Source organism: Parambassis ranga, chromosome 18 (assembly GCF_900634625.1).
Source record: "Parambassis ranga chromosome 18, fParRan2.1, whole genome shotgun sequence".
NCBI lineage: Eukaryota > Metazoa > Chordata > Actinopteri > Ambassidae > Parambassis > Parambassis ranga.
In genome coordinates this window covers 1,160,854-1,179,145 of record NC_041038.1, presented here as the reverse complement: position 1 = coordinate 1,179,145, position 18,292 = coordinate 1,160,854, and the positions used below count along the sequence as shown (strand labels likewise).

Genomic DNA, 18,292 nt, shown 5'->3' with positions numbered 1-18,292 from the left:
CATGTGTTTATGTCATAAAAAAGTACTAATAGATGGAAAGGGATATGAGGGATGAGAGGAATGCTCTGGGAGCAACTAAATTAAAATGCCTTGTAGATGTTTAAAGAAAATATATATCTGAAGTATGCTGTGTGTGAAGTAACTAAAGTGCACTTTTAGTCCTTTACTCATGCAGATAGATGGACTCTTTCTTTTCTAAGTTTATCTGGAGCACTGCCAGTTTACAGATCATCTGTCAACAGACCTAAACCTTTCACCAATTATGGTATCAGCTGGCATCCCACAAACACTAAATTACAGGTTGTGACAATTTACCAAATGAAATAAAGGAGGAGGAAGAGGCTGATGAATAATGAGGCAGAATAGAAGGCCTGGGGCCAAGTATGAGGGGAGACTCACACTGATTCCGGGAGACTGCTGGATCGTGCGCAGATTTTTGGGTGTAGGTCATGAGGATGTTTAAAAGCAAGGATAAAAGAGCATTCAATCCAAGTCTATCTCTCTGCCAACTCTAATATTTCATCAACCACAACAGCTAGTCACCATTGTGAAACTCTGAGTAATGTTTAGGAGGAGACAGATAATCTGATTTAGTTTAGATTATTTAGTGTCTGACACTAGTCTCACACACACTCAGTGAGGACTCAGTACTGTGTCTGTGGCATGCTGATTAAATACTAACTTTGGGTGTTCTTGTTTTTCTCTATTAACAATAAATAATACACAGTTCTTTTTATTTATTGTAAGACTGTCACACTTTCAGGTTTGGGGGGTTCGATTACAGTTAAGCCACATATTATTCATACCCTGGCCAAAGTTTTGAGTTGAGTTCTTACTTAAATATTCACATTTTTAAGGATCATATCCAAAATTATTCATACCCTTTCTCAATAATCAATGACAGATCCATTATTTTCTGTCACAGCTGCCAAACTCTTTTTGTTGACGTGTTTTGCACATTTCCACTGGCATTTAGATTTAGAATTTAGAACTCTTCTTTTGTATAGATCTCAATGTTCTTGATGTTGATGAAGGCTTCCTCACTACGTTCCTTGGTCTTAGCCATGACTAGCAATTGAAAAAGACCGACTAGGTTGTCCCCACCTCTCTCAATTTATGGTAGATTAGAATGTCCTAGAACATGATAAAAGTTAGCATAATTTAGAAAGATGCAGACGATTTGAAATTCATTAGTATCTTTACTGAAGTTAGCATCCAAACCGACTGAACTTAGGAACTCAACACAGATACACACCAATATCTTTTCGAAGTTCCAGTTATGCTATCAGATAAATGCAAATTCAGCTGTTTTTCAACAGAGGCCTGGAGTTTGGCTCACAGCAAGCTAAGCCAAGAGCAACCTGCAGCCAGTGTGAAAGCCTGTCATCATGGTCTCATAAGCAGCACTCATTCATTTCTCTGGCATGTTACATTTATAGTCACTGTATCCCCACATAATGACTTGAAGCCACCACAGTACGACTCAGCACAGCCATGTCTCCCTCCTCAGATTGAAAAAAAAAAACTGTGTTTTTAGACCCAAAGGGATAACATGGTCTTTAATTAAATACAAATGGAAACAGGGAGGTTATTCACCGCTAGTGCGACAACAAAAATAGATCTATAGATGTCTATCTATTTTCCACAAGCAAGCAAGTTATTAAAGCTAAATCTAAAATAATTCCAAGACAGAGAGGCTAAAGTGTGAGGAAAGGTTCAGAAGTCAGTGACTGAAGGGTTTGTTGTCTGTACAGCTGTAAGCAAAACCCTGCTTAGGTCTGATTTTTGAACACACTGCTGATTTGAGGCAGACCTGGTACAGTAGAACTTCTACAGTACTCTGTAGGCTATAGAGTCATGTTTGTTCACCCACTTTTTTAATTAAAAGATTTTTGTGTACAAATCTGATCATAGTGGGTCTTAGAATTAGGTAAATCCACCCTCTAAGGAACAACAAAACATAACCCTTTTTACTGTGCCATTACTTATTTAAAAAAATAAAGCCAAAAGAAAAGAGAGTTTAACACTAAGTAACCGTCATTATTTAGTATCTTGTTGATCCACTTTTAGCAGCAATAACTTGGAAGTAGTCCTGTATGACTTTATCAGTCTCACATCATTATGGAGGAACTTTGGTCCATTCTTTTTCACAACATTGATTCATTCAACAGTTCTTCAAGGTTTTTGAGGTTTTGAACGTTCACTTATGCACAGACCTCTGAAGATCCCCACCACAGTATTTCAATTTCCACCAAGCTTTAACTGTCAGACAGGTCTTACATTTGTCTCTAGAACACTCTGGTATACAGAAGAGTTCATGGTCCACTCAATGACTGCAAGGTGTCAGGGTCCCGTGTCTGTGAACAAGTCCAAATCATCAGTCCTTCACCACTGTGCTTGACAGTGTGTATGAGGTGTTCCTGCTGAAATGCTGTGTTTGGTTTTCAGCAGACATGGTGGTGAGACCAGACAGCTCCACTTTGGTCTCATTTGTCCATAGGACATTGTTCCACAAGCTTTTTAGACAGAAGAGTCCTTCTCCTGGTAACCCTTCAAACAAACTGTACTTGTTCAGTCTTCTAATTGTGCTGTCACATTAACACTGAGCATGCTCAGTGAGGTCTGTAGACTCAGACATGTAGCTTTTGGGGTTTTTTTTGTATTTCTCTGATTTTGGGGTGAATTTGCTGGGACGTCCACTCCTATGAAGATTGACAGCTGTCTTGAATGTTTTCCACTTGTGAATAATCTTCCCCACTGTAGAACATTGAACTTGACTTTCTCTCTTGTCGTTGAATGTTCCAGAGCAGCAAACATCTGTTTTTATAGAGGTCTGTACACCTGCTGATTTAACTAGTTGAACTGCAGCTCAACTAGTTAAATCCTATGCAAGCAGGAAGAGGGGAGTATTTTCTTTTTGGCTTCAGTTTTGATAAATAAATAATGGCACAGTGAATAAAATTACATGTTGTTCACACATGGGAAGATAAATGGAGCCAGTTTCAGCTGCTTTCTATTTTATAGTACTATCCACGTTTTTCCTTACCATGCCCTCAATCTCTTTGAAGGGAATTTCCAACACTTCCACATGACTTTGAAGGTTTAAACAAATCCTCTATTGTTTCCTTGGTCATGGTTTACTCCAACCTGAAGGCCTGGAATGACTTTATACAGGGTATGGCTGGATTGCCCTTCAGACACTGTTCACAACTGATACAAAATGATTTTATGACTACATAGATTTCCTGTAGTTTTCATCTTCAGAGCAGAATCATCAATCCATGTGTGGTGTGTGATTGCACCCAAAAAGAACTGATAAAGTTCACATGGTTTTGCAAAGAATTTCTGTTTTTCACTGCCTGAACTTGGTCTCAAGTTTTCTTAATTGAAATATATAAAAAGCCCTGTGTGGGACTGCCCACAAAATAAACTCTAACCTGTCAATAGCCAGGTAGAAAAGAGTGATTATGCCCTAAAATGATCTGGGTCTGTCTGCAGTGACTTTATCACTAAACCCCAAAAACAGTTTCCTTTGTGTTTTTTTCCTGCATTCCAGACTTGTTTCCCCTCAGGAATGTTTATAGCTGGCTGTGAGGAGAGCTCAGCCTTGTTTCCAGACAGTCAGGTATTGTACTACTACACTGCCAAATAACTCCTAAATGCTTCCTGCAAAAAAAGTCCCATGAGTCATTGACCTAGATTTGAAGGTGAGGGTGAGGAAATAATGAATAATACTGTCAGGACACTTGTAAAAAAAAAACAAATCCATGTGTTTGTGAAGACTTTATTTGGTGGAAACTTCTGAATAATGCTGAAAATTGCTTTGTTGGCAACTCAGATGTAAACATTTGGTTTTGATGATGTGATGAAAGCATGGGTCTGGGAGTCATAACAGCAGCAGTGGTGAGACTATGTAAAAACACTCATAAAAACACTTCATTCTATCAGACTCACTAAACACGCTCGCTTCACATTGGCTATGAAGTGACAACTTACAGCGTTCATGCTTATCATAAAGCAAAGATGCACCATGTTCAAATTACACTGAAGTCTATTGTGCATTCTGAGAAGGCTGAGTTATTTTACTGCACCTAATGCTGGCTCATAGGTTTGTTTGCTTTTTTACCTCATATTGGCTTAAAATAGTGACTGAATGCACTGTTGTGAGTTTCTGTCAGCACAAGATACAAATCATAACCAATATTCAACTACACTTCACACTCTACAGCAAATTAGTTGTCAAGGTATACTGTATATGTCAGTTCTCTGATATGACAGATACATTTGTAGCAGAGAAGTAAATGATATGAGTGAAACACACTCGATAAAGGTGACGTCCATTGTGACTGGTGGGGTCATGATGGCAGCAGGGGAGTCAGAGAAGCTGCATCCTCCTGATGTTTCGGGAGGATCCTCAGTCTGACAGACATGGTGCTCATGTATTCTCAAAATGTTGTTCTAGTTATAGGTATTCTAATGAGAGACTATAGCACTGCAGGTGTTGCAGCAGGAAGTGTGCCTTCTTCACCAGGTGGACATCTGAACTTGACCCCTCTCGTTCAGAGTGAGCTTAGCCAGTGAAAAGGTGATCATGTCAGCTGATGAAATGAATGGTAACAATGATTTAGCCCACATTCACACACCTGTATTAAGTTGATCCAGATGATTTATTCCACAGAATCATCTGGTAGGCCACACAAAAAAAATACTGTCCATCAAGACCTTCTACCAATCACACAAAGGAATTCTGAAAATAAATCACAACAAAATGTTGAATGCTAGCAAGTTGCAGTTAGATACTTTTTCTTCTCAACTGCTTGAATCTGCTGAGAATCCAGCTGTGGTGTAACACATCCCTGGGGCCTAATCATTATTCAGCAGTTGGTGTTCTACAAACTTGTACCCTAAGGTGCTGCCTAAGGTGCTGCCTACAGAAAAAATCAAGTAACTTTTAAAAAGGTCTGGGTTTATGCAGGTCTGTGGGAAGTACATGTTTGCATCTGTCAATGTAAAACCTGGTGCAGGCACAGTTGGAAATCCCTGAAATCCAGACATGGTGTCATTCATGGGCTCATTTCACTTTGATATGATCAAGTTTCCAGCCAGTCACCAAAGTATCAGAAGATGAAACCAGCTGCTTCAGTGCAGAATTTCCACCATCCAACACAGTTGTTCAGAATAATCTGGCTGTGAATCACAGCTGTGCTTCCATCATCTACTGCATGATAACATCAGGTTCGATGTTAAAGAGCAGGTCGTCATTGTCCCTCCTGACCTCAAGCAGCAGGGCTGTCTCTTCCTGCAGCACTGCCTGCAGGTCAGCTGTGGTCATCAGAGGTTTGCCGTTCAGTTTCACAATAATGTCACCATCTTTGATACCACCTCTAGAGACAGACAAACAGTACAGACACTCAATCAGCTCAAATGTTTATTGCATTCAGAAATGAGTACCAATCTTTATACCGCTCCTTTATTTTGTAAATAATTAATAAACAAAGTTAACTTACTTTTGGGCAGGAGAGTGAGGAACAACTTCATGAACATAAATCCCACTAGTTATGTTGGGAAAGTCTGGGTGCTGCTGTTTTAGCTCTTCAACTAACCTGAAGCACACAAGCAAAGATGCATATTTTAACTCAATTATCAAATATTTGATGTACCACTTTATTTTTTTTTATTTCAAAACATGATTGTGCCACAGATGGATGAATTATCAGCATGCTGATACCACTTCACATTAGCAGTGATCATTATTTTACCGGACACAAAGTTACAACTGCAACTGCTGAACTTTGCAACTTAAAGGTATATAAAGAGTAATCTGGAACCAATCACAAATATATAAAGAATCATTACAAATAATTTTGCGATAATTTGTGACAATATTGCATAAGCCCTCAAATGTATAAATCAAGAGGAGTCTTGTTGTAAATGCTTTGCAAATTTTTAAAACTGAGACAAGGAAAGCAGTGTCATTGGCAAATTTGTGCATTATTGATATATAGAAACAACAGTAAACAATGTGCATTTAAAGATCTCAAATATTTTAGTAGATGACATCTGGAACTGCACATGACTTCACAGTACAATGATAAGTTGATAAGTTTTATCTGTTACTGTGATTTAACTTGTTCTGTGCATGGTCTCACTACACAAACACAAACAGTGTGGACCAAAGGTGGCCCTTTAGCATCAGTTTTTAACCTGCAGGGGTCACAGTTAAAGGCATCAAATGCTCCTATAGTGGAGGATGTGCTATGAAAAAGTCCAACAGTATAGCATTATCTAATTAGGATTCTTCTCACTTACGCTGGTGTAATAGTCAGCATTCGGATACCAATGAAACGCTTCTTTATAGACCTCACATCTGTAAGAAAGTTCAGTCAGTTGTCTTGAAAAAACTCAACTGTCTTTAATCCCATGCTGGTGACACCTTTGTCAGATTCACCTTTGCTGTGCTTGTCCAATGAATCATTGAGGAAGCGAGTGATCCTGTCTGAGGGAATGGCAAATGATATTCCTGCTGCAACTTTCAGGGTGTTGATGCCGATCACCTCTCCGTCCTCAAATCACAGACACACAGCAGATTAAGAGCACATTTAGATTTTCACATATTGAGATGATTTTTTTTTTTTTAAAGGAAAACAAAAGCTTACCAAATTTACAAGCGGTCCTCCAGAATTACCATACTGTGAAAAAGCGCACACAAAAACTGACATATTGCAAAAACATTTTACAATTTAACAGTTTTACACTCTAAAAAAAGTTGAGTAACAGTCAGACTGGCTCTTCTGCCATATTATATTCTTACATTGATAATAGCGTCTGTCTGGATATAGTCCATGTCAGAGTCCCTGAGGCCGAGCTCCTTGCCATCTCTTTGAGCAGTGCTGACGATACCAGTGGTGACGGTGTTCTGGAGGGCGAATGGGCTGCCGATCGCAACCACGAACTCCCCTGGCCTCAAATCTGCACTGTGACCCAGAAACAATACAGGCAGCTTCACCTGAGGGAACAAAGTCAGCCACGGTAAGTCAACAAAATCATGCTAAAAGGGTGGAAGAAGAATTGAGGGAAACACATTCGACTTATTTCTATGGCTTTCAGGAACTTCCTGCCTTTCCCTAACCTGTTTGAGGTATGGACTTCACTAGAAGTGTGAAGGAGTGTGACCTCATCAGGTCTGCAGTTCTTCTGACTGATGTCATTTGGGGCAGTAAAGAAGCATATTTTGATATATTGAGATTTTTACACAGCTGACAGCTAAATTCAGCAATTCAGCAAAAGAGTTGAGGTAGTCTTGGATGTTTGTGAACATTTCCAAATATCTTTAAGCACAGTATGTTGCTGAGATTAAGATAAGTGTCCAACAAAAAAAGTTTTTTTTTCTTTTTGGCTAAAAAATCTAATTTGCATTTGCTTCTCTAGATATGAAATCAAATAGATTTGATTGATCATAATAGAAAATCAAACACAATGAAAAGAAGCATGTCTGCTTTGTTGTTGTTTTTTCTCTCAAAAGTTGACCTTATATCAGCTGGATTTTAACTCTTTCTACAAAACATGACTTAGTTTGACCTACAGGTCAACCCCAAAAAGAGTATTTGTGATAACCTTTAATGTATGTGTCCATGTGCTTTAGACAGTTGAGCTCACGTTGCTCTGTTTCCAGGAGAGCACTCCTCTACATCAACACATATGCAAAGGCAAAGAACAAAAATTATGTATGATCCAGGTTCTGAGAAATGGACTGATGCAGTGGTCCCTATCCAACCATTATTGTGAAGCCTTCTTATGTCTTCATTGGATGTTAACAAATCCAAAATGGAGAAAGAATAGGAAGGGAGAGAGAAGGGCTTAATAATAACAACATATACTGTACAAAAAAGGTAGAAAGATAATAAAGTGTCCACAAATAAACAGTAAGGGAATGTGTGGAGTAAAGGAGGTGAAGCTAAAGGGAGTCAACGAATGGAGCTGAGTGAAAACAGATGCTCAGCAGACAGATGATGTGAGTTAGGGAGTTAGGGCTGAAACTACACTCCTGTGTAAGATTTCTTTCAGGTGGAGTGTTTTGGATTGTGTTTCTCTCACTCTGCCCTGTCTTGGTCCCAATCCAGAACACACAGTATTCGGTGTGGACGTGTCAACCTTTGGTCACGCAGGGTCCTTGGATTAACTGATACCAGATACTGAGATTTTCACATCTCTGCAAACACACATTGTGTGGCCAAGCATTGTTCCAACCAGCACAAATGTAATTTATTACATGTGAAATTCCCTAATATTCCACTAACCAAACCAGACTTTTCTGTGGAATAAGGTGAAAATATAGGCGTGTAGAGGATTTCCATTTGGAGTGTAACGGCCATAAAAATTGACCAGGAGTTTAGGTAGTCAGGTGCTACATTCAGCACCTCCCACACAGCTTTCACAAACCTGTGGGTGATTCACAGGGGGTTTGTCTATATTTTTACAGAGTCTATGATAAAAACACAAAAATACAATGTAAGTCAGATCTGATTTTTGAATCAACTCTGTCATATCTTCTCTAACTTATGTCCCCCAGGGTTGGCCTCAGGGCCTCTGTCCAGATGACCATGCCTGATAGCACACTAAAGGGAGGCTCCTTAAGGGACATTCTTACCAGATGGCGGATCAGGTTTCTGGCTTTTTCTTTAAATGTGGAAAGGGAGCAGGTCTACTTCCTAACAGATTTTCAGACTTTTTCAGCTCTTGTTCTATTGGTATTTTCTCAAATCCCATGCTAATAGTTGTGAGTAGAAACACAAACTGTCAGATAAAATGGATTTTAATGTATGGCTCTGTACCACAATGGCACGCGTGACCTTCAACCTACCAAAGAAATTATGCATAGAAGAGTACTGTCAAAGTAATCATGTAATACCTTGGAGTTGTGTTTAAGTAAGAGTGAATAGGTGACTGATTAGTTTGTGACTCATCTAATTGAATAATACATGTTGTCTGGACTCAATTCAGCCTTCAGTTCAAAAAGTTAAATGATAAAATCAATGAGACAACAATCAGCCCTCCTTAAACTGCCACAACTCCAGCTGTGCATTTATGAGCAGATCTGCAAGTATCTGGTGTCGCAGCAGGGGAAGTCTTAGATCCTGACTACAGTCCAGCTTCCCGCCCTGTTAACACCACTGTGAACCCAGATACATGACACACAGTGCTGACTCTGCCCTTCCAAAGCCTAATTTCTCTGCTGGAGTTTTTACCGGAAGGAGAAGTAATGATGGAGGTTACCCCATGGAGTTTTGTTTACATCCAGAGTTTCCCACCAAAAACAGCTGTATGTATCTCCTTTAGGCTAAACAAGCATATGTTTGTCATCTCATAAAATGTTTGTATGGCCTTTGTGTTGTTTACTTGCACTGGTCTTCTCCTCTTTCACTGATGACTCTTACTGTAATGTACCACCAGCCCTCCTCCTCCTGAAGCAGCTTCCTGTCACAGTGTTTTCAATTTCCTCACTTATACAGCACATATCATACATCATTTGCCATGTTGTGATTGGCTGGTAATGTAACATTCCAGTCATATATTTATTGTTGTACTTGGCGTAGGATGATTATTAGTGTTCATTGTAGTGGAGCTGAAAAGTGAGCCAAATGTTAAAGGTGCTTTATAAAATAAGATATAGACTTGTTATTTAAAATATAGCTTGATTTGGATTGGTCAATCACTGCAATGGAGAAAAATTTGAACATATGAATATGAAAGAACATGTTTGTTTGGTTCTCGCCAGCTGAATAAACGTATTTATGTACATACAGATACCACACCAGGCTGCCACCATGTGTCGTGCTTTCAGGTATTACAGTGCCAGGAACTCACCTGTGGGTTGATTTTGATGGTAGCAATGTCAGACTTTTTGTCAATGTCTTTGATGCTGGCTTCATATACATCACTGTTGTGCATCTGGACCTTAAGGAGACAAATGATCAATAATTAGTGTTAAATTGATCTCCAGTATAGATGTACACATTCTAAAATTTCTGTACATTGTGCAATAAAAATTATTCCTCCTAACTAGATGTGCTCAATAATGCTTCAAATAAAATCAGTTAAACTGGGCATCATGAAGACAGAATCAATATATATAAATATATTGTATGTAACCTGTCTTACTGTTCCTTGCACTGGCTGGACAGGATTTCCTTTCAGAGTGTATGTGGTTGTAGCCAGGAGTTAGGCAATGTTAACCCCATCTTTACTCTCAAGATTTCACAAAATGTTATAGTGCTGACTTACAGTCAATGCAACTATCTATATCACATTTATTTCAACAGATTTTATTTATATTGGGTGTTAAAGTTAAATACTTGCTCTTTTTATTTAGACTTTTTAATGAAGGCTAAAAAAACATGATTTGATTTTAGTGTACCTTCAGGTGCTGTTGACCTGACATGCGTGTGGTGCTGGAGACGACATGGGCGTTGGTAACAATCAGTCCGTTCTCTGACATGACAAACCCAGATCCACTGGACAGAGGGACGTTGCGACCAAAAAGAGGATGCCTGGGAAAAACAACAGTAAACTGACTTATTGTGGATTGTACTCATACAAATGTCCCTTTAGCTATAATCCAGGACTGAGACAGCAAATGAGTTTATATGGACAGTTCTTAAAAAAGAGGAGTCTTGTTTCATTAAACAATTTATTTTTAATTGTAGAAGTTGGTGTTTCTGATCTATAGTCTTGGCAGCCTACTGGTACTAAAGTCCACACCCCCACATTTAATTAACTAATTAATGAATTAATTCATTAATTAGGGCCCGAGTACCGAATGGTGCAAGAGCCCTATTGAAACCTTATTATTATTATTATTATTTATTTTATTTATGCCCACATTGTAACTGGGCCTTATGTCTTTATGTCCCCTGAGCATGACATGATATGAATACACACACACACAGTCCATACCTGAGGAAGAGCTCAATGTGGACCACAGCCGGGGCGATCTTCTCCACCACATCTGCTATAAAGTTGAACTTGTAACGAGGGCTGGCAGTGTGTGAAGGACCTATACTGGCACGAAGAATTGTGTGTTTTAATAATTAGTCAGTATTAATTGATCTGAGAGACAGTTGCAGTTCAGACTGGCATTAGCTAATTGTTACAGTAATCAATTTTATTATCATCCAACCATTATCCATATCCAGCCCAGGGTCATAGGGGGCTGAAGCCTATCCCAGCTAACTACGAGTAAGAGGCAGGCAGATGATTTGGACTTGTTTTACAGACACAGGACCTGGACACCTTGCAGTCACTGAGTGGACCATGAACCCCTCTGTATACCAGAGTGTTCTAGAGACAAATGTGAGACCATCTGCCTGACAGTTAAAGCTTGGTGAAAGCTGGGTCATACAACAGAACAATGATCCAAAGCACAGCAGCTAATCTACATCAGAATGACTGAAAAATAAAAGAATCAAGGTTTTGAATGGTCTAGTCAAAGTCCAGACCTCAGTTGAAATACTGTGGTGGGACTTAAGACACACACATTTAAAATAGGGGGTACTAACCTTTGTACAAGACTGTATGCTAGGAAAACAGTTCAATGTGCCAATAAAGTAAAGTCAAGACATTTATTCCCCCTGTTTTACTACCATAACATTAACAAATCCAAATGATGGCACAAACTTGGCAGTCCAACTGGAAAATAGAGTTTAATCTGCCATGGCCATGCTGTAACCTGCACTGCTGAACCAGTAATAATGAGCTCCATGCTGTGTACAGCTGCCTGAATACTGCTGAGCCAAGTCAAAATGTAGACTAGAAAGATATCCAAAAATTCAATTTTTGGATAAATTTTTATTTACTGGTATATAGCACATTTTACAATCAGAATTGATGACAGGTTGAATGTAAACTTTAAACCAGTGGGCTCAAGTCTTAACACTAGAACCACCTGAGGTCAATATGATCTAATATGGGAGGTTGTCCTAGGGAACTGTTTGTAAAGGACTTAGCATGAACTTAGCATGTAATTAGATGAAACATCTATTAGTCACCATCTGTCATAAGGTAACCTAAAAATCTTCAAATTGCTGAAGAGGAAGCAAAACAGGTCACTGAGGAGTTTTGAAAGAAGCAATTAGCGTGCTAATAGAAAATCTTTTTCCATCTTTGTGAGGAACAAAGTGCTTATTTGCTTCTGCTGTCATCCACATAGAATGCCATAACACCTTAATTACCCTAACAGGATAGTCAGAGGATTTTTTGGATTCAGACAATTCAGTTCTTGCAGCATAAATCATCATAAGGTCAAGAAGCAAACATCCACAAAACATTATGGCAGTGAGACAGCAGCTGCTCAGATAAAAAGCTGTAGACATACATATCAACTCTGATCAACAGGCTGATGGATGAAACAGATTACTTCTGCCACAATCATACAAACAGCATGTCAGCGGAGCATTACATTCTAAAGGGCGTGGTACACTAAAAATATCTGGGTGATTGACCTGCAACTCCCAGATTTTGTGTGGAGAGCTAAATCATCCGTCATGGCCATTTTAGATTACAGTGAGATTGAGGAAAATTGCCCTAAATGACCAACTCATTTATGTCTGAGAATACCACTGTTATTCAGTCATTTTTTTCTACATGGAAAAAATGATATCTTAAAAAGCCATACATTAATGTCCATAAATGTTGTAAAAAGAAAAAAAAACAAAGAAAGCTATTTCATCAAGGAGCCTTTTAGCCAGAGAAGAACAACGGTTTAATAGAGGAGCAACAAAGGAACTGTCAGTCTACAAAGGAGAAGGGCTTAGAAACTTACTCTTAAGACTCATGCCATCGATTCCTCTCTTGACTGATGACCTTTTCTAGTATCTATAAGCTCCACTGGCTACCATTGATCACCCTTAAGCTTACCTACAAAATGATAGGTAAGCTGCTCCCACTCTCATAAGCTAACTTCTAACATCTCACAGTGTTGGTGGAACGACTTACCAGGTTCCAGGCATCCCTCTGTCTTCAGCTACACTTTGACTAGCTCCAAACCCTCTGTACTCTCACCTTTGTAGTCTTGTAATTATATTGATATTTATTTATTCTAAGGTCTCTTAGTCCAAGCATTTTTTTCAAAACACATAATTAGGTGTTACTACTTTTAGTGACAGATGAGTGCCAACTGACATCAATAACTTCCTATTCAGCTCCCATTTGTGCCCCATGCCTTTAAACATATGGGATGGTTGGACCCTCCAAATATAGACAAAATGGCTGTTGTGAAACCTCTGGGTGATGTCTGTTTATCATGCTGCTTACAAATGAAACATAATGTGTGAGTTCTAACTTTCAATGACTGTTACGGTGATCTATAAAGGCTCTTGTCTACGATGCAGAACATGTGAGGCAGATATGATCAGCCTAACACATACAGTTTTTTTCAGGCCCATAGGACCTGACTGGCCACCAGAAGGTCCTCTGAAATGACCCAGGTTCTGCTAAATGTTTCTTCCTGGATCAATCCTTTATCAGAGGAAATACACTACAGGCAGCAGTCAGAGGACAGTGACTGGATGCTGCACCTTTGTTTGGAACAGTGTGGTAATGTGTTTGGCTGCAGTCTGTATGAGACACTTCCCCCCAACCATGACCATGCTCCACATTGACAGATTTAGCATGAACAGATGAAAAAGGTTAGTGTAGTGAAGGAAGGGTAATTGTTGAAGGGGTACTTTAACTCTTGTCCTCATTAAGGTATGAATGGAGACAGTAGTTTAATAAAGGGTTGGGAACTGTGGGCTGAAACGTGAGGAATTAAATGGAAAACATGCACAAACCTAGATACACTGTAAAAAAACAGATACAAAAACAAAACACAATTCTCTGGTGTTAGTCAACATAGAGGTCACCATATTCATATCAGGAGGCTATGTCAGTACTCACAATAACTAATGAGAGAGATGACCATATAAGGACAAAGATGTTTTTAGTCTTTACTCAAGTAGTTACTAGCAGAATTGTCAGTCTGAATGGGAACAGCTCATCTTGACGGGCCCTGCAGTAAATGGAAAAAAATCACTGCAGACCAAACTGTCTGAATCTGGACTACAAAGCATTGTCTGAGGAGGACTGGATACCAGATTACAAGAAAGTCCTTCATTCATTCAGTGAAAGCTGCTGTGTGGTGCAAATGCCAAAAATATCTTCCATAAGGTCCCCAGATGTTCTGAACGCTTCTGCAACTTTAATCTCATTGAGTATAATTTCGTGAGTTGGACCAAATGTTGCTTGTTTGAGGAGATTAGATTCTGAGAAGAACTTCAGTTCTATCTAACAACTAGCAACTATCAGTTGTTTCCCATGTTTCCTGAGAGTTAGCTGCAAACCAGTTTCAGTGCAAAGCACTATAAACCATGCTGCCTTTTTAGAAATAGGCCCTGCAGTGTTTGATTCTCCTCCTAAAAGTAAATTCTGTGTCCTAAACAACAATCATTTCTCTCTCCTGTCATTATGGTTTCCCTCAGGCTTCAGTTTTGGGGCCATCTTTATGTTCTTTGTGCATCCTAATTCCACAACATATACATATATGAATGCAATATCATCATCATATCATCAATAATTTAAAACCTGCATGTATGATGCTGCAAATATTGATTCTAGAAAAACACAAATCATGGAACAGAACGATTTATCTCATTTGGGGTTCTTGCAAGATTTTTTACAAATCACAAATATATATTGACCAATCAGCTTTTGGAAGAGAATGGCAGATATGGCACATTTTAGAAGGGGTGTGTGGTGTCGTCAGACAGAGGTGAAACAACATTCAGCAAAACAAAAGTGAAAAATTTGTTCTAGATATTATTATTAAGATAAGATAAGATAAAACTTTATTAATCCCAAAGGAAATGCTTGAATCTATTCTTTTCTATTATTATTATTATTATTATTATTATTATTATTATTATTATTATTATTATTATTATTATACATAATTTATCAGGCTGCTCCACTGAACAATCTCTGACTAATGGTTTATTTTCATAGCTGACGGTGCCCCAAACAACACATGGCCAAGTTGTGTTAAGGCAGGGCAGAATAACAGCCTTTTTATAACTGGAGGTGTGGTTAATTCTCAGTGTACCTCTTAAAGACCTCTGGTTTGCTTTTACAGCACGTTAGAGCTGCACCTGCCCTCTAACCATTATTTACTGCTGCAGTAAAGCATAACTAGATTAATCTGGCTCTAATGAACATGGAGACAGGTCAGTTTATGGTTTTGAATTCTGTTTACACAGAAGGCTGTCTATCTTTTCATCATACCACATGGTATTCAACCATAAATAAGATATATCGACTTCATATAGAATTTAGCTTATCCAAGCCTCAGCACATATGGAATTCTTAAAGCCAGATGTGGAAAAAATATCTTTTGTTTTTATTTAATTATTATTATTTATTTATTTTTACATTTATTTAAGTTGTATTTGCAGTCATCTAAAGAGCTCTTTTTTTATTTTTAAATATTTTACGGTTGGAAAATATTTTTGAAATGCTGTTTCCTTGACCCATACCAAAGCACCAGTGCGTAAATCGTACCTGTGCTGGTCTCACACGGTCCTTTCTGGATCTGGGTGACCCCTGGCAGTCCCTGTTGCAGAGCCTTCCTGCTGGTGGCCTTCAGCTGGCAGACGTTACCGTACGTATTCCCGTCGCTGCCGCACACTTCCTGGCTGTACTTACACTGACAGAAGCCCTTGGACAGGCGCTTACCCGCTGGGTGTTCGCACTCCAGTCCATCCCCGCACGGCAAGTCGTCCTTGCGTCCGCACGGATCTCCTTCCCCCTGAGCGCACACCAGGCAGCAGTTGCAGCGGTCAGGTACGTAGCCGCTGGGACAGCTGGGGCTCGGACAGGTACTCACATCGCACCGTGTGGAACACTTGGATTTTGGCTCTGTGCTGGCATACTCGCTGAGGTAAAGGAACACGGTGCTGATCAATAACATCTGCATTTTTGATGTGAACTGGTACAAACTACAGAGAGGCAAAGAGAAGATTACGCGACCGGTATGTTCTCTGATCCTACACTGATCATCACTTTCTGCAGATTTCACACACAAAATTCAGTCAGAAAGACAGTAAAACAGACTTCCTACGACTACATCAGAATAAGCGATCCTGCATCCGCGCGTAATGGTGCGTCCAGACGCGCGCTTTATCCAGATGCGGGAGAAGTATTCAGACCTGCTGATGTTGTTTCTTTCCTTTCTTTAAGCAGACTAAGTGAACATCCACTCTGCTGGCAGGATGAGCTATTCTAACCTTATACTAGGTCACAGAGAGGGTGGAGATGTGTGGAACAGTTCCCGGAGGCGTGGCGATGGAGCTCAGAGTCGGATGTTGGCAGCATCACTGCCGCGTATAAGATTTTAAAGACAGGCTCACTTCTGGCAACTTCTGGCAGGTCTAAATTAAATGCTAGGTGCTTGTACAGCAAGGGCTACAGCTGCATAGCTCTGGGTCCTTTCCAATTGCTTTACTATTTGCATCTCCTGAGGCTATGAACAATGCTGTCGTCCAGCTTCTATTGTACTATTGGCTGATATCAAACAAGTCCTGGATAAAGTTCTTTACCCACAGCTTAGCAGTTTAACTACACAGAACAGTCCCTTTATTTTTTCTGTCTTTATTATTATTTTATTTTTGTATTAACTCTTTGAGTGTGCCAAAAACTATGTGACATGGTAGATGTGTATGGACTGTGAAGAGAATAGTGGACCTGCTCTTGAGACTTTGCTGGAAGACACAGGAAACCTTATAGCAACTACACCTGTGGGTGTGCCTGCTGGACTACATGTGTAATACTATACCTAAAAGTAGTATTATAAGTATATAAAAGTATACATATATATAGTTATATATATACTTTTAGGTATAGACTATACCACTAGCAAAACACTAGGAAAATTAGACTAGAATCTGTCAGAAAAAAACAAGGTTAATCTGTGATCAACCCTCACATTTGATTTATTGTACTGCATATTTATTGTTTTGATGAGTGAGTGCAGTGGTGTGCTGGTGAATAGCTCAGCTTGTTGCTGCTCCATGTGCTTGCTGCTGCTGTTTTTTTTCTTCCTTCCAAAACATGAAGTCATTCGTTCTGTGCTGCTGACTGGGGAAATGAGGACATGCTTTCTTTACTGTCCCCTTGTAAGGGCAATTTAAGACAGACAGACCATGTGACCAGACACCACCTCAATCTTGCTAGTGTTGTGAAATCCCTCGGCCCACAATTCAAAGTTCTCGGTTATGAGCAGTAAAACCCCAAACAGGTAAACTTATATTAATTACAAATCACTTTCTCCTTCACTCATTTTGTCTCTTGATGTGAAATGTGGTCACAGTTGTGTCTAGTGGCCTTATGATGCAGTGGACATAATACAGTGATGTTTTCCTATACAAGATAATGTATATTTACTTAACTTACTTCCAAATTGTTGGAAAAGACCTCCAGCAAAGTACCTGTCTACCTGAAGGTCTGTCTACTATTACTAATACATGTGTATTTGTAGAAAATGATGCCATCATTTTTACCTTAACACATTATTGTTTCATGTAAATTAAAGGAATAAACACAAAATGTGGTGTGTAGACTGCATACACGTGACACCGCAAGGATTTCTGAGTTTGCTTATTCATCATATCTTAATTTGAAGGCAAATTCAAGCTTAGTTATAAATCATGTGACATTTACATCATCATCATGATCATTTATTTCTAGGCTTCAAAGGTATGGCCATTTTTTGAGTGGCTGAAATGTAAGCACACAAACAATATTGCTGCTGGGGGTGTACAGTTAGAATTGCATGTAGTGGACTCTATGTGTCAGTCTGTTTTTTATGTCTGTTATTCCAGCCGTGTGGGACGATGGTCAAAAGTACAAAAACAAGAATCCAAATGATCCTCCCCATAAATGACCTCATTTTGCAAAAATGTCTTTCCCTCCTTATAAGCAGCTTCTCCCTCTCACCCTCACACACGCACACACACTGCAGATGTGAGCCTGTTGTTATCCTCTGACTGGCTGTGGTCACAGAGGGGAAGCTGGCTGCAAACTGCTCATGTCCACGGATCAATGACATTTCAGGTTTGTTTGGACAGACAAGAGCAGGGACGGCTGAGACACATGTATCTCACCCAGCCATGGGTGTGTTTATTTGAAGAAGTCTGTCGCTTGGTGAGACGGGGCTCCCTGCGCAGCATGAACACATACTGTGAGAAATACAGGCAGCCCTGTGATA

General features: G+C 39.4%; 1 protein-coding gene across 1 annotated transcript; it reads right to left on the bottom strand.

Moving 5' to 3' along the window:
• Window positions 1–3,768: 3,768 nt before the first annotated feature.
• On the bottom strand, window positions 3,769–16,292 carry htra3b (HtrA serine peptidase 3b). Its single transcript, XM_028429606.1, has 10 exons — window positions 15,589–16,292; window positions 10,954–11,053; window positions 10,415–10,547; window positions 9,865–9,954; window positions 6,812–7,006; window positions 6,657–6,689; window positions 6,449–6,563; window positions 6,310–6,367; window positions 5,508–5,603; window positions 3,769–5,384 (listed from the first exon to the last, which is right to left on the bottom strand). Exons 1-10 carry the CDS (start codon window positions 16,001–16,003, stop codon window positions 5,216–5,218), a joined length of 1,404 nt encoding a protein of 467 aa, XP_028285407.1. The 5' UTR covers window positions 16,004–16,292; the 3' UTR covers window positions 3,769–5,215.
• Window positions 16,293–18,292: the final 2,000 nt, after the last annotated feature.

Excerpts from the sequence above, each read along its gene's own strand:
- htra3b (XM_028429606.1), bottom strand. The coding sequence starts at position 16,003 with ATGCAGATGTTATTGATCAGCACCGTGTTCCTTTACCTCAGCGAGTAT. Across the intron at positions 7,007-9,864 it reads CCATCAAAATCAACCCACAG|GTGAAGCTGCCTGTATTGTT; the intron begins GTGAGTTCCTGG and ends TTGTTCCCTCAG. Across the intron at positions 6,368-6,448 it reads ATTGGACAAGCACAGCAAAG|ATGTGAGGTCTATAAAGAAG; the intron begins GTGAATCTGACA and ends ACTTTCTTACAG.